Source organism: Oxyura jamaicensis, chromosome 4 (assembly GCF_011077185.1).
Source record: "Oxyura jamaicensis isolate SHBP4307 breed ruddy duck chromosome 4, BPBGC_Ojam_1.0, whole genome shotgun sequence".
NCBI lineage: Eukaryota > Metazoa > Chordata > Aves > Anseriformes > Anatidae > Oxyura > Oxyura jamaicensis.
The window spans coordinates 72,501,971-72,518,826 of NC_048896.1; the positions used below are offsets into that span (position 1 = coordinate 72,501,971).

General features: G+C 40.7%; 1 protein-coding gene and 1 long non-coding RNA gene across 3 annotated transcripts in view; one reads left to right on the forward strand and one right to left on the reverse strand.

The window, feature by feature from the left end:
- UBE2K (ubiquitin conjugating enzyme E2 K) overlaps window positions 1-9,958 on the reverse strand; it is a 38,106-nt gene extending 28,148 nt beyond the window's left edge. Inside the window, exons 1-2 of one of the 2 annotated variants that reach the window (XM_035326246.1) lie at window positions 5,254-5,276; window positions 3,144-3,183 (exon numbers count right to left, since the gene is read on the reverse strand). In XM_035326246.1, the coding sequence (XP_035182137.1) occupies window positions 3,144-3,183; window positions 5,254-5,261 (48 nt within the window). In that variant the 5' untranslated portion in view covers window positions 5,262-5,276. Of the gene's footprint in view, window positions 1-3,143; window positions 3,184-5,253; window positions 5,277-9,807 lie in introns of those variants that run through there. The other variant, XM_035326245.1, reaches the window with a different exon arrangement.
- Window positions 9,959-10,297: 339 nt separating this feature from the next.
- Window positions 10,298-11,157, forward strand: LOC118167036. The gene is made up of 2 exons (XR_004750891.1): window positions 10,298-10,608; window positions 10,721-11,157. It is a non-coding gene; the product is annotated as an uncharacterized LOC118167036 (long non-coding RNA).
- The last annotated feature ends 5,699 nt before the right edge of the window (window positions 11,158-16,856 follow it).

The following is a 16,856-nucleotide window of genomic DNA, read 5'->3' on the forward strand; positions in this document are numbered from 1 at the left end:
CATAGAATCATAGAATCATAGAATCATAGAATCATAGAATCATAGAAGGGAAAAGAAAGGAAGCAAGTCTGTCTAAAGCACGTTAAAGAACAATTTTCCTAGACAAGGAAAGGTCAACACAAAGAAATGCATTTTCCTACAAAACTCTGATGCTACTATCACTTTCAGTCTCAAACTTCCTTCACATTTCACATTCTATCCCACCTCAGCGTGTTTCACATGTATTTTCTTGTTATGCTTGTTTTAGAAAAATTAAGTTAGGTTAGTTCTGTATACTAATAGCAAAGTTTAGTTTATTCATCAATATGCTAATATGTAACATATTCAAATACATCTAAGGAGATAGAAATATGAATACTGTGGAATATTTCTGTAGTACTGCCAACAGACTCATACAAAAGTTTTCATATTTATCGCACTTTTAAGTTAAATACATTTCTAAATCTTTCTTTAATTGTTTTAACAAGAGACTAAACCTGTATCAACTTTAAAATTCTGTGTTATTACCAGTATTTACATACAAGAAAAGTACTTGGGGGATTTTTTTCCTGTAAGGACACAAAACATCAGTATTAAACATCTTCATTTTGAAAGAGCTAGACCTAGCATAACATCAAATTTTAATAAAACGTTGAGGTATCTAAATGCCATTCTTGCTGACGTTCAGCTGTTAAAACATCACCCTACCAAAATCAGGGCAGTGTCAACCAGCTGCCAAGGTCCTGATACATAAAGAAGGGGTTGGATTTTGTGCAGACGTTCATCCAACTGCACAGCAGTCACCTGGGTTACAGCTATCTCATTAAGAAGGTTTCTTCATTATAACCCAACTCCCTTATTTCATCCACCACAAACTGCAATAAGGAGGAGCATTAAAGCAGGAAGAGGAGACCAGGCTGCAAGAGGAACGTGACACCGCTTCTTGGCACTGCCTTAGGACAGCTTAAAAGAATTCTGAAACTTCAGCTCTAGTGTCTGTCTAAACTGTTTCTGACAAAATAGCTGTGTCAGTCACGGGCACGCAGAGGTGTAACTGACACAGCTATGCCAGCAGAAGCTCCAGGAGCAGTTATACAATCATCGCTTGTCTCGCTCTTGGGGATGGCACAGCTTCACCAGTTTAACCACACCACGCAAGCTGTGTATACAGCAACATACTTGCACTCTTGTACTGGTGTAAGGACCCTAACACAGACGTAGGCTATGTCTGTTTAACTATGCATGATATTTACAGTACCTAGAAGCATTAATCATGGCAGGAGTTGCAGCAGTGGAACCCTAACCTAACGTGAGTGCCCCTGAGATGCTGACCACCAGTTAGTATGGGCACAGTGCAAAGGGACCCCTGCTCTGGATAATCCAGTTCAGGAAAGCCTAAACAAATAAGCAATTTTGCAGGAATGCAAGATGCATGTCCTTCATTTTTCACGCACAGTTCTGGTTTTGATGCAAAACAACTGAAAAACCCTACAGTTAAAAGGATGCTTTAATAAACAGTTTGAATCATACTCTGAATTAGTCATTCTATAAACACACAAAACCATTTGAGGCAGATTCTGCAGTCACTTTGGTAAGTCTGCCCTGCTTAGGTTGCTAGTAATTCTACATACAAAGGAATCATAGGATTCAGCTCATTTTAAATCAATTATGCTAATGCTCTCAGTCCCAGAGCTTGAAGACGTAGAAATAGCTCTGAACAGTTTTTCCCGTGCTACCTTCCCATATGGACACCCTCATTCCAAAGTGAAAGGGCTTACTCAAATGCCATAAAGGCTCTGAGAGTTTCCAGAAAGGGAACAATTAAAACTCAGCTACTGTGATTTCCACTTGTACATGCTACTTTATTTCCTAATAGCCTCCACTACACTTAAGTTTTTGCTATATTGGGATGTGTTTAAGAGTACTTTCTCACAGTTCATTTCCAGCTAAAAATAATACATTTGTGTCTCTCGTTCTGGGTGTTGATTTGTCTTGAACTACAATACTTACCTAAATAAAAGGTATTTGTTTGTTTACTCTCCATAAATCATTGCACAAACCCATTTCAGAATCTGAAGGCATGTTACCTTAAACCTCAATTTTCCAAAGCCACTAGAATTACACAGTCATTAGTCATATTTTTCCTAAAGAACTATTCGTCTTACTGGCTAGTAATGAAGAGATGATGAAATAACAAATAAAAATTAGTTTTCTATGTGTCTCGTGACAACAGACAGAAGTAGACAGCATAGTCCCTATCACCCTTCCAACAGAACAACGATGTACAGTGTGAGCTCAGCTGTCTCAGCCATGAGCATAGCCAAACTGGAGTTAAGCAGTGCGACTGAGTTTTCCGGTGTCAGAAGTAGAAGTACTGAATGAAGTTTCTTCTATAGCCAGGGATGTTCACAACACCTCTCCTGTGTGGACACTGATGGCTAGAACAACCCACATGCTTAGCACAATTCTGTTAAAACAACAGACACAGATCTAGTCCTCAACAAGGTTACTTTTGCTGCTCACAGAGGTACTTTGTTTATTATGTGGATAACCACTTTTTGAAATGCTTCTAGCAAGCAGACTGAGGTGCTCCAAATTCAAATATTACAAGTATTAGCACCCATAGTTCTTCATACGATATGGGTATCATATGAGTATCATATGGATATCATATGAAGGGGAAAAGCTTGTTAGGTTAGTAGTGCAAAGGTGGACTAAGTCCCTAGAGAATACCATTTCTCAAAATTCAGAGCCTTTGTGATAGAACTAAATTGCTTATTTTCTTCATCTAAATTGCAAAGTTTTACCTAGTTTGTCAGATACAGAAAGCCTGTGTATTAACTACAAAGTTTAACCAGAAGCGTTTTCTCAATTTAATACCACCAATAGTGTCATTCATTTTTACCAGTGTAAAAATGAAGCAGTGACAACAATCCTTGTTAGATCTTGAAAATAAGCTAGAAACCACTTAACAGTAAGTAACTTAAGAACTACACTAAGTATTGCACTAATTTAGCAAGTTTAATGCAACTGAAAGACCATTAGACACAACTCAAGATTGGACTGTTAACCAGTAGTTTCCTGCACAGTCTTGTAATTATACAAACTTACTACAATAAAATATTAAATTTCTTTAAGTTTCAGACTGAGTAAAGTGAACTAACCTTTGAACTCGTACACTTCTTTCCTATTAAAGCCAAATGCCTGAAAACAAGCACAGAAGAATGAATGGGAGACTGGGAAGGTTAAAGAATGGGCTAGTTTCTGCTGTCCTTAGGCCCACACAGAATTGTGCTCAGAAGGTACCATCTGGCAGCTGCAGCCTAACCCCTAATCCTAAACTGACTAACCCAGTCCCCTAACTAGTGACTGCTGTCTCTCCCCTCGTTTTTAAGAGATTACAAGAGGCAACCAAATGAGCCTGACTTCACTGGAAACCAAGTTTTTCCTGCTTTCCATTAACTCCCAGTATCTTTGGGATTCTGCCAGCCAATATAGACTGCTCACTCAAAACCTGGACTCAGCTGGATACATATTAACAAGAAAAATGCCATTAACTGAATGCAGGAAGCAGCAGCAGATCTTGCCTTCCCTGCACAAATATCCCCATTACCAACGCTTGGCTAACTCACAGGTCTGGTCAAATGATCACTAGTATGCATTAAGTATTCTGAATCAAATTTACATAGTGTTTTTCATAATGCTAGCATTTATTAGTAACTACATCATACTTATTTTAAAAGTACAGTTGTATGACAGGTATAAAAATACATGTAAAGCAATACTTCAGAAAGATCACCTTAGAACTGAGAATAGTGAGCACTTTCCTTAAAACACATGCATTTTGTTTTGAGCAAGCTACTCCTTAGCTACCAAGAAAAAGTGACTTAAAAGCTCCTTCAAAGGCAGAGATGCACAGATCCATTCTGAGTTACTTTGTCTAAAGGACATGGTTTCCTGAGAGGGCTTGATAGGTCAGCCTGATGGTTGGACTTGATGATCTTGAAGGTCTTTTCCAAACTAGATGATTCTACAATTTTCTAGCACAAACTGGAAGACATAACCAAACACACCACAGTGGAACAATAAAACCAAATATGCACAGCAATGGCATTTCAGTATCCTTTTAGGTAACCTTTGATTAGAAGAAACAGCTCTAAACCTTGTCTTGCCTATAATCACAGGCAGAGCTTAAAATACGGAGTAGACAGTTCCTTCCAGCAATGTACAAAGGACACCACAAACAGCTATTTTAAAGTTAAGATCCTCACATTTCAGAGAAACACCACTTAAAGAAGCATTATGAATCTCACATCCCTTCCACCTTCATGATTCCAACCCAGGACTCATTCAACCTAAAAACCATGACAGCTTTGCATCCACCAGGAAAAAAAAAAAAGCCACAATCTTCTAATTTGAAGACAAAAAAGATTCATTATTGCCTTATAATAGTAGAAGCTTCTGTAGACAAAAACTCTAGTTAAAAGTTCTTCAGTTTGTTTACAGGGAAAATGTTTTACCAGGTGTGGTGACAGTTGTAGCCTCTGTGTTACTTTCTTGCACAAAAAGGAAAAACACACCAATAATCAGGATTATATATGTTATATAGAGACACGGAAGCATGTAGGAAGAGATATTTGGAGGGTATCTAGTACCAAGCCTCCTGCTCAAAGCACACTCAACAAGAGCAGCATGAGATAGAGAATTTGACTAATTGAGTTTTGAGTATCTCCAAGGACAGAGATTTCACAGCCTCTCTGGCCAGTCTGGTACAATGCCTGCCTATTGTCATGGCAAATTTTTTTCAGTGTCCAGTCAGAATTTATCATGCTCCAGCTTTTTTTGTCTGCTGCTTCTCATCCTATCCCTGTGCACTCCTGAAACAAGTCTGATTCTTCTCCAGAGACAGGTATTTGTGGAGGGCATGAAGACATCCTTTTAACCACTTCTCTCAAACTCTCCTCATGTGCTCCAGCCCTTTAATCCTCTTTACGGTGTTCTGATGGGCACCCTTCAGTAAATTAATGTCTTTCTTATACAGGAAAACACAAAATTGGACACAACACTCCAGACAGGGTCTCACAAGTGCAGGATACAAGTGAAGAACCACCTCCCTCAACCCTCTCACTATTCTTGCTAATGCAACCCAGTATGCAGTTGGCCTTCTTTGCCATAAGGCCACAGCTGAAACGTCTTCAACTTGATGTCCACTAGGGCACAGAGGTCTTTTTCTGCTAACCTGCTTTGCCTTGGCAGACCCCAGTCTGTATCTACTGATGCATGGTGCCATCTCCTCCCAGATGCAGAACTTTGTATGTAACTGTTTGACTCCACAAAGTTCAGTTCCTCTGCACAGCAGACTGTACTCCAGGGCGTTGATGCTTCCCTCCTGCCCTATTTGGTATCACATGCAAGTTTTCTGAGATGTTGAACAGACGTTGGTACCAACACAATGACTTTGGTTTAAAAGTTCTCATTTTAAAACTTTTTAAATTAACTAGGCCTGCTCTAGCTCTACTCACAGACAGACCAGCTGCGTTCACTAAACCTGGACTGACCTCCACAGACCATGCTTATGAATCAAAGCTTAGACACGTAGATGAGCAGAAGATTGACATTGTTTAAACACTGTTGTTGATTCAAAGCCATAACAGAAGACATTTCATTCCTTTATATCTGCTTTGGTTCTACATAACAAATGGAAAAAAAAAAAAAAAAACCAACACGCTTTCTCCACCAGGCCTTTCTAATGACACCAAAGCATAATTACTAGTAAAAAGCACATTTACTAGTAAAAGCCTCCATTTTAGCAAATTTACTTTGTAGCGCCCAAAACTACTTATATACCAACAGAGTAATGAAGTTTCCTCAAGCCCCAGTTCATGGCTTTTCCAAATAGCAAGACACAGATGCCACTTAGCACCTCCTGAACTGACAAGATCACATGGTAAGAGCAAACACCAGAGCTACTTGCTAGAGTTCTCCCTCCAGGCCAAGGAAGGGGCACAGCACGGCACGCTATTGATACCTTACCCTGCTCCCTTCCTCCTGTAGGGCAGAAACAGGTAGCAGACTCCAGAACAGATGCTGCATCTCCAAGAAGGAAGTGGGTAACTAAATTTTTGCCATCAAGCTACTGTTTCCACTGGAAAGCTATTTTGGATTCCAGTTAGTTACAAATTTTAACTGCTTATTCACGTATCTGCTCGTGCAGATATTCATGTTCTATAACTGCTGTTGAGTGCAATTTATTCTCAGCTCTATCTGGGTTTAACTCCCATGCAGATAAGCCCCTGCCTTCTGATACACACGGGAGGAACATTTAGTGGTAGAGACACCAATAACTCTTCCCTTGCTCAGAGAAAGCTGTGTTTACCAGCATGCTACCTTCAGTACCAGAGCAGTGGTTTCACTACCTAGAATATCCTTTGACTTAGAGATGACCTGAAAACTCCTTACATTTCTACACGAAAAAGAAGTTTGAACCCTTCACTGTTAGCATAATACCATTCCTTTAAAGCATAACATGTGATGCTTATTAAAATATGAAAAAAAATCACATTAACATGCCTGATGAACTACTACCACTTCTTAGCGTCAGTATTTACATGACCACAAGATTTTTCAGTGTTTCTTGTAATTAAGTGCCAGGTTCTTCCCCTCCTAATACAGCTGCTTATAAACAGAAAGAAGGTAAGAATTTGGCTACCCACTGCAGCACTCCAGTAACTTTATTCTGAAATAATACTAACCTCCACCAAAGCCATCATCTGCTTATCAAGAAGGAAGATGAAAAAACTGGGCTACTACTCTCCCTCCAGCAATTTTTGGTTTCTCCATCATGCTGCAGCCTCATACTTCTGTGTTTTGCTACTTTAAGAGTTTCATTTAGCCTAACCCATGAAACCAGCAAGATAACAAATTAATGAAATGTTAGAACAAGAAAAGAGAAAGTTGAGCAACTGATACCTTGCCTAGACTAAGATTTGAAGTATTGTGTGAATTAACGTACTGCTTACTCATTTTAACTTTTAATACAAGCATAGTGCAGTAAATTATCACATTTAACTTGTCAAGTTACTACCTAGACTAACAACTTCATCTTTGTTAAAGATTCAGCACCTCATCTACCTTAGAATTTTAAAACTTTTTCTACACACAGAAGGGTATGGAGCACTCCTGACAAATAAATTGTTAGCTTTACCTACTTAATTCAAATATTTGAAAAGATGCAAAGCTACAAGGATCTCTGCTAAATGCACAATATCCTTAATGTCTGAGAGCTTATAATAAAATTAGACAAAACAAAGCCAGCAGAAAAAAATGCTTCTGCTGCTCTAGTGTGTAAAGATGTTAAATGCTGTCACCACTCCCCAATATATCCCTTCTCTTACCTGTAAACCAAAGATTTAAGACAAGTCTAAAAATTGTTTTAATAATTTCCCAGAAATACCATTTATACCACAAAAACAGAGAGCACTAAGTATATTTATTCATATAAATAGTACACCTTATCTATAGCACAGATAAACACACTTTTCAGAACTCTTTCTGCATTGATATTTAGAAGTGAAATTTGCTGCTTCCAATACACATTTCAATTGAGGAAGAAATTAATTACCATCCAGCTTCTCCTTTTTAAACATTTCTGGTTCTACCACCCTATTTCAGTCCCCAGATGAGTGCTGGAAGACAGAGAGAAAACTCCCTCTGTATTCTTTCAAGTGTGCCCACCCCCTCCCCCTGGACATTTATGCTCTTACTGCATCTGCAAAGCAACAGAGGGGCTGCTCTTCATGTTCAGGTGTAGCTCAAAGCATCAAATCAAGAATAATTTAAGAGCAGATAATGTGAGCCACCTTGCCTTCATAGAGAGACTTAAACCTCTAAATAACAAATTTAGCATCACCATTTGTGATTTTTTTTTTAAAGGAACAAGGTTTAAGACTCCTCTTAGTACACAAATTATGCAGAAGAAAACATTTGTTTTCCTTTTTGATTTGTATACTTAGACCTCCCTATTCATCACCTCATTCCATGCATTTTCATGCTTAGTGGTAATACTGACACCACTGTTTGATCACCTTTGAACGTGAAAACATTCACAATAAAATTTGTTTGTCTAAACTTTAAGCACTGACGAACACCGAAATTACATATTCAAGATACAGGTAGCATATCCTGTAAGCAGCAATTCCACATATACACTCCTATACCAATATAACACTCACGTGGCTTACTAGTGGCAGGGAAAGAAATATCAAACTCTTGTGTTTTAATTTTAAAGTTTCATAATATATTTCATAATTATTATTTGTGGGAAGTTTTGCTCAGTTTAAATAATACTATAATACTATGAAATAGTCTTCATTTACAGCCTCCTATGCTGAGGTGTTCACTGCATAGACTAAAACAGGAACAGAGAAGAAATGTGCTCACTGGATCCAACCTTTAGAGTATGAAAATTTGGCATGGATTCCCCTTCCCTCCCTCAAACTGGAGAACTTATTTTTTTGTTTGTTTTCCCTGCATCATGCAAAGGGAAGCTGTCTTGAAGCTGTTATACAGCACTACCAGATAAAGTCTTCTTTGTTCCCACAATATCAGCTGTTACATGGGGTACCAGGTCTAGTCTTTGTAGCTTTGGTATGAAGATACCCACCTAGAAATTTCTCTTAGCTTACAGGCAATCCTGTAGTCAGTATGCAAGAACTTGGTGACAACAGCCTGGGCTCTAAAGGCAGCTGTAAAACAAGGCCCTTGTGTTTTTCTAGGGGCTAGTTCAAGCTGCATAGCAACAATACTGTTAGCACACTAAATTTTAAAGCATATCACCTACTGCTACCCTAAACATGTTTTCCTTAAACCATCACTACCTTCAAAAAACACCCTCTCAGCTTGTCCTCCGTGAATGTGTCCAGATTTCTAAAACACCAGCAGTAGGAGTTACAGGCTCACATTAACATTTCACAAGCATCTAACCTGCAACATCATCCCAAGTAGGACGACAATGACGACACAACTATTAAATCCGATCTGGCTGACGTTCACCAACTCAGCCCCAGACACAGCAGAAGCTATACTGATGCAACACTGCAAAAGCTGCCGTGTACGGCCCCAAACAGCTCCAAAACTTCTTTGATGCACCCTGGAAGCAGCCAGCTTGTCTTACCGACCACCGCACACCCCTCAGGTACACATCATTCCAGAAACATTCTGCTGAGAGAGACAGGAAGGCTATGTAGCAAGACAGAAAGGAGTAAGGTTTTAAATCCATCCACCTGAAGGTGAAAACCTACACTGGGGTAATGGAAGTTCTGCATTGAAGCACCCTACGTAAAGAGGGATTTACCTGCAAGAAACGCAGAAGAATAACGTAAAAGACACACTCCCCAGCCTCAGCCCTGCGGGGCGAGCTGGAGGGGCTGTGAAGTGTTACCTCCCCCTGCCCCAGCACCCCCGGCCCACCCCGAGCCACCTCTCCCCGGCGGGCAGGGCCTCGGCTGCGGGGGCGAGGGCCGGGGGCGGCGGGGCAGGCCCAGCAGCGGCCGCCCCTCACCGGGGGCTTTCCCCACACGTTCCCGTTCTCCCCCTCCGCCCCCGGGGGAAGGGCCCGACGGGTGCCGTCTCCCCGGGCCTCGCCCTTCCCCTTCCCGGGGCCGCGGGCCGGGTCCACCCCCGGCGGCGGGGAGGAGGAGCTGGGGCCGGGGGGGACCGGCGGGGCCGCCGCCGCCGCCTCCCCCCCCCCCCCGCAGCCGGGGGAGGAGGAGGAGGAGGAGGGTGGCGGCGGCGGTCTGTAAGGGGGGGACAACGGGGAGAGGCTCTGACCTCCTCGCTCTTCAGCACCTCCTTGAACTCCCGCTTGATCCTCTGCACCGCGATGTTGGCCATCTCCGCAGCGGGCACCCCCTCCTCCTCGCCGCCGCCACCGAGCCGGGCCCAGCGAGCTCCGCCGCCGCCGCTCCCGCTGGATAACTCCCGGCCCCACCAAAATGGCGGCGGCGCCGAGCATGCGCGCTGCGGAGCCCGGCTCCGCCGCCACCGCCGCTCAGGAGGGGCCGCCGGGTGCGCGGAGCCGAGCCCAGCCTGCACCGGGGGGCGTCGAGCTCCCGGCCGCCTCCCGGGAGGTTCCTCCGCCGAGGGGAGGCTGCTGTCGCTTCCCTCCTGCAAGTCTTGAGGGTGCGCCCCGGGAGGCGGCTGCCTGCCGCTTGCCCTGTCACGGAGCGGGCTGGGCAGCAAGGAGCCCGCCCGCCGCAGGGCTCGGGGCCTCCCCGGCGGTGCGGGGAAGGGGGGCCCTGAGGCGAAAAGCGGCGGCCCCCGGGGGGACAAGGTGGCAGGGAGCGGCCTGAGGTGTCCACCTGGCTGCAAAGTGTCCTGGTGCAGTCCCCAGGCAAAACCCAGCAGAGACGGCTCATCTCATGCCCTGAGAATCTGCTCGACCTGTCCATACAGCAGTTCCCATCTATTTTTTCCCCATAAAAAATAATAAAATATTTTTAAATTCTCACTTGAAAAAAGCCACAGTACCCATCAAGTCTCTCTCCCAGCCCAGCTCCTCGCCTTGGATGCGCTGATGTCTCCTCACACAGCATGGGGGGAACTCATGGGCCACAGCAGGCCCCAGAGCAGGTAACGGTGAGACAGCACAAGCAACTCTTTTTATGGATTCTGTTACAAGATTTTAAAAGATAAAAGGTGAACATGTTGGTCCTGTCTAATGGACTGTTATATTTTATTGCAGAACCAAATGCTGCAAGCCAAAGATGTTGCTCTGTCTGGAGAACAGAAACAGGATACCAGTAACCATCCCTGCCAGTCTAAGGTGCGCAAAATATGGTATGGTACCGAGCACTGTAGATAGATTTTCAGAACAGAACATGAGATTGCATTTACAACTGTTGTTTATTCAGGAACTGGAGGCTTTCAAGACACTGAGGTCTATAGAAAGGTTCTGTAGTGCCGGCTCTTTCTGTACGGTACAGGACAATATACAGCATAGACGTTTGTCTCAACAAAGTCCATTTCCATTCTTTTAGAACAGATTGTAGTGGCTTCCAATTGGGATTGTCTGCTTCTAGTCTGGCTGTCATCTTTAAGTGCTATCTGTTTATCTCCATTAGTATATGTAGCATTTTGACCATTACATACACATTAAAGAAAGGATGGGCTGAACAGATTTTTTTAATTTTTTTTTTTTTTTTAAAAAAAAAGGCAGCTATAAAAGATGTATATTGTTATTCTTCTGTGTGTATTTACTTTTCCCCAGTGGTTTGACTGGAAAAAGCCCGTTTTCCTGCTACAGTGTTTTACCACGTGCATCTGTTCATCAAATTAGCTCTTCTTCAGATCAAAGCTTGTTTTTAACACAATATACAATGCAGCTTGTCAGCTGAGGTTTTCAGAATCTTTCTGAGAAGGACAATTTTGCAGCAGGCCTTCTTTCTTTTTAATGACTTCCAGTGTGATCTTGGGCCTTCATCTTCAGAGTAATTTAGACATACAGGTCCTGATGATGTGCTTAAGTTCCTTTTGAGGATGTAGGCCATGACTTCTCTGTGCCTTAGGTTCTCACCTGAAAGGTAACAGTAATAACTCCTCTCTGTTACACAGAGCTTTTGGATGAAAGTTTGGTTTATGGTGTGCTGAGCTCCTATGGACAAAAAATAAAAGGGCAGTACATAAAATCTGCAGGTTAAATGCCTCGTGTCTTTTCGTACAGCTCATAGTAGTAAACACCTGAGTTTCTAATATTCAAATTTTGCTCTGAATGGAGTGGAAAACACGACCTTTATCAAGTGTCAGAATCCTTTGTGTTCCTATGAGTGTGTTTGTATGTTATAGGTAGTAGACATCCAGTAACGGCCACAGTAAAGGGCAGTGATTTTGCCTGGTTTGTAGCTAGGTTCATTCCCATGTGCTCATTTGGATTACAAATGTCAGAGTCTGTTACTGCAAAAAGCAAATCAAATTAATATGAGTTACCATATCTCTTTTCCTTACTATAACACACTCTTTTACTTTGTCCTTAAATAGGCATTTTCCCTTATCTCCCAACTGTTTCATATTCATCATATAGTTTTCCCCCATTTTAGTTGTCCTTTTTCTTTTGTTTTTCTTTTTGGTAAAAAATAAAGAATATAAAAAGGCTTCTTTTTTTTTTTTTTTGGGGGGGGGGGGGGGGGGGGAGGAAGGAGTAGTGGCAAGGTCTGCCAGCATTAAAATATTGCATGAAATCAGTACTCTGTAGTCAGCATGCTGGGGTTATTGTCATATACCCCCTTTAGGTATACTATGTAGAATACTGTAGTCTACTAATTTGCACAAGAGTCTACAGGGTTTTAGGCCACAATAGGACTGTAGACTAGAAGTCTTCAAACAGTATTTTTTATTTATTTTTTAAATGCTTGGAAAGAAAACAATGCTTAGAAAAAATGAGAGCATGCTCAGCCTCTTTGCATAATTTCAGTGACTTCCATGTCTGACTTGATTATATATTTTATAGTATGTCGACAATACAAATCTATGTGTATCCTCTGAATTATGTTCTCATTAGTCTTTTACCCTTAGAAAAACCCACATACAAAAGACTGCAGTCCTTTGAACATAGCTCACTTTTTTCTAATGTGAAATTTTGTAGTATATCTTAATTCAGAAGATTGTTCTTTCATTAATCCCATAATCAATTTAGCCTTATAGCAAACAGTTCTTTCAATAGCAGCTTTCACAAGCTAGCTGCAGTGGTCTATACTTTTGCCTGTGGTCTTGGTCATAAATAATAAGACTGGGAGGTACAGTTCTGAGTATTCACGTGTTTAGTGCGTTTGGCATATTGCTTTGAAATACTTCTGGAAGTAGGAGCAGGAAATATGGTATATTAAATGAAGTTGTAACTATACAATATTATTGCAGGAGGAAAGTTTATAGGATCAGTGCCTACAAACTGAGGTCAGCAATTTAAGACATCAGCCCAGTCTCAGCAGGAAAAGGCTGCTGTTGCCAATGCTAGGATAACCAAACATGCTAAACAACATATCATTTCCCGTTTAATATGGGAGTTGTTATCCATCTGACAACCTATATGTCAGAAACAGTTACCCACATTTTCATGGAAATGTGACTCTTTTTCCAACCACCGTGTGCATGGCTCATCTGTCTGAGACTATGGATTCCCCTCATACTGCCTGAGGACTCCAAGATGCTTATGGCTGCACTAAGTGTGATTAAATTGCTGTTCTACAAGTTAAGATTTTTGGTGATCTCTTTCTCATTTCTATATTTTGCATGTTTTATTCAGTTCATGTCAGTAGTATATTTTTCTGTTAGAATTACTCAAGACAATTTGGAATTATTGTGGTTGTTCCCTGTGATAAGAAGAAGAAAATACAATTTCTGAATCTGTTACTTTCCAGCATGCAACATATTTTTCCTTCTCTTGCTCTTTTGTGTCTTGCATAACAAGACTTCAGTCCTTGCCCCCCCATCTTGGCCCCTTTAGTTTAGAAAAATCAGAAATGTCAAGTTTGGTCTTCTCTCATTGTTGCTGGAGGATTTCTTACCGGAGGAGAGCTGTCTCAAGAGATCTGTGTAGTGATTTCAAACACTTTAGAAAGAGGGACTGAAATTGTAACATATTTTTATTCTTACTTCACTGTAACATATTTTGTATTCTCATTTCACATATCTTCAAGAGGCATCTATGAAAGATTTAACCTTACAGGTTGTAGTAGTATTAGATGGCATTCACTTTGCATTTAAATGCCCATAAGCTCATTTATAATATGCTTTATTAAGAAATCAGCAATGAATTGGAAGCACAGAATATTGATAAAAATAAGCCAGTTTAAAATTTAGCTCGTTTTACACCAAATTTACACCTACAAATTTATACTCTCGATGATTCCAGCTTGCACAGAGGTCTGCATGCCAGAAGCCGTTTTATTTACCTGCATGGCATTTTGCACATTACAGAGACTATGAAAACAGATTTATCCCGCGCATTTATTGTCTGTCGCATTGTGTTCCTGTTGTGGCAGCGTCCAGGTGACTCAACTCATTCCGAAGATTAGCTTTATCATAAAAATAACCAACTGGTTGTGCGAGTTGACCGAGTTTTTAAGCCGTCATCTCAACTTTCCTGTTCCTCCTATCCGTGTCCACGTCCGGTTTTGTGGCCAGGTGTAACAGTGCCCTCTCCTGGGTGGAACTGGGCGGATTTTCTTGCTCGTCTGAGACAGATCCCGCTGTTGGGGAGCTCTGCCTTGCAGAGAGCTCATGGCACTGCTGCTATATATAAATGGTTGTCTAATCTTTCCTGTAAAGGTGTTCAGGAAGGACTTGGAGGAGTTCTGCAGTCGGAAATGCCTGAAGCGTAGGACAGAAATTGGTGTTCCCAGTGGAGAGATGCTGCATTCAGTCACGATTCTCTCTAAAGTTGTGGTTTTCGTGTCATTAGCAGCTGGAATATATTTTCTTAAAATACAGTAAGTGCACTAACTAGAGATCAGATTTATCTGAAGTCATTCGGTTTAAAAACATATGATGCAACTTGCCTGACTTAGTGGAGTTAGATGAGAAATTAAGTCACCTATTGATTTTACATCAAACAAGCTGTGGCTTAAACAACATTTAGCAAAATTTCCATGAAATAATGCCTGTGTAGAAAGTTTTGGTAGTTTAATAGTAATAGCCTATTTTTCTTCACTTGTTAAGGGTTTTCATTAGAAATTTATGTTATGCCCTGGACTTTTCATTAATTTGGTGGCAAGGCAATATCTTCTAAATTAATATTTTATCTGAACCTGATATTTTTGATAGGAAAACTGAGATACAGACAGCTGCCTTTTAAGTCTGTCAGCATTTTTTAAAAAACTTATGCTTTGTGGAGGAGTGATTTTCAACTGGTGATATATACACTTTGGGACCCAGAAGCTGTTTCTTGTGGGTTCATGAAAGGAAAAAAAAAAAAAAAAAAAAAAAAAAAAAAAAAAAAAAAAAAAAAAAACGGGTTTGGCTATAACAGACTTGTTGTAATTCTGTGGGAGGTCCCAGTTTTCTTAATGTTCTTAATGAGTGGGCATCTGCCGTGAAAGATTTGGCCTCAGAAGACTGACAAATCGATCAGAGGGAACTAAAAGCATTTCTTATAAGGAAAAGATTGTGAAGCTGTACTCTTTTTTTCCTATTACAAAAAATAAGATAGCAATCCTTTTGAGGATCCTTTCAAAATGAAAGCAAGTTGGAATTACAAAAATAGATTTCACAACCTATTATTATTAGTTTTATGAGTATCAGAGTTATAAGGGAAGAGAGGATTTGGCAAGTAATATAAAGGATATAGTTACCACACTGCTTTGCTGGTATATTCTTTTCCACTTAGAAGCATTTCTGACTGAAGTATTTGTACATTCTGACTGAAGTATTTGTACTAGTTTAAGCATTTTGCATTACCATCTAATAAGGTAATAACTTACAGTACATTATCAAATATATGCAACTTTAATAGAATATGGCAGTTTTATTTTAATAGATAGATACAAAAGGGACTTAAGAGCTGCCTTAAAAGGGCAGCTGGACAGCTTTTCCTGGACAACTGGACATCATCTTCTCCTCTGACTGAATATCAATCCCTGCTATTTTAATGACCATAAGGTCTCAAATCAGATTGAGACTGATGCACATAAAACCTCAATTTCATAAACGTCATCAGGGCTGAAGCATATACAACCTTGAAGCTAGAAGGTTAAATTTGTTGTTCAGCACACCAGTAGCCAGAGAAGTAGCTAAATGCAGTGAGAAAGTGAGAGAGAAGATTAAAATGGCACTGATATTGTGGAGTGATTGCTTGGGGGTGGAGTTAGGGTATCTCATTAGGACAAATTAATTTAGAGTTAGAACTGGAGCAGCATTTATTGTGAAGCATTAATTGAATGAATATGAGAATCCAGAATAAATAAAACATAAAAACACTTTCTGTTAGAGTGAATGTAAATGCAGTAACAGCCTAATTGCACAGCACTGGTAGCAGACTATGGTCATTAACTGCCAAAATATTTTCAAGTTCCTGAAAGTGTAGAAAAGCTACCTGCTGGAAAGTTTTTTGTGCACAAAGTGGTCCAGCATGTAGATCAGATTGGGTCTGCAGGGTGCTTCCAGCTGGCTTCCTCCTTTTTCTTTTGAGGAGACAGACAACACTTACTCGGGTATTTTATGTTAGGAACTGTTCTGCTACATCACCACTGAGTCTGCTTGGGAGAATGGGATGTGACTGGACACCTCTTGCCCTTCACAAAAATCTTTGTGATCTGAGACATAGGGCCATCCATGCAGGCTGCAATGAGGGATGTGCAAAATAGGGATCAAGCTCCTGCAGGCAATAGCTACACATTACACCTGGTCCCTACTCAGAAAAGCTTTCCAGTTTCTATGAGAGATTATAGATTAACGATGTATGAACAATCACAGTATGTGCAATATATATGCAACAAAATAAGGAGTCTTCTAGAGGAAGTGAGAACCACAGAGAGGATATTTTCCAGAGCATTTTGCATCATCAGTTGTTATGAATCCCTTCAATCTGTTTTGTAGCGCACAAGACTTCTTAGGCATCCCAAAAAGAGGAAAATACCATTCCTTTTAGTAAAAAAAAAAGAAATCTAAAGCTTTTAAATTCAGCTATTATTGCTGGATCTAGCAATTTTGGGATTCTGAGGCTTTTCTGAAGATTCTAACTAGAACTTGAACTTATCTCTAATGAGAGCCATCTTGCTAAACATATAAACTATAATCTGTCATGATGGTCACCAAGTCCACAACTGATGGAAGTCTTTTGGAACTGTCTAGAATAAAAATTTACAAGCTAGTGAAGTTTGTCAGAGTTC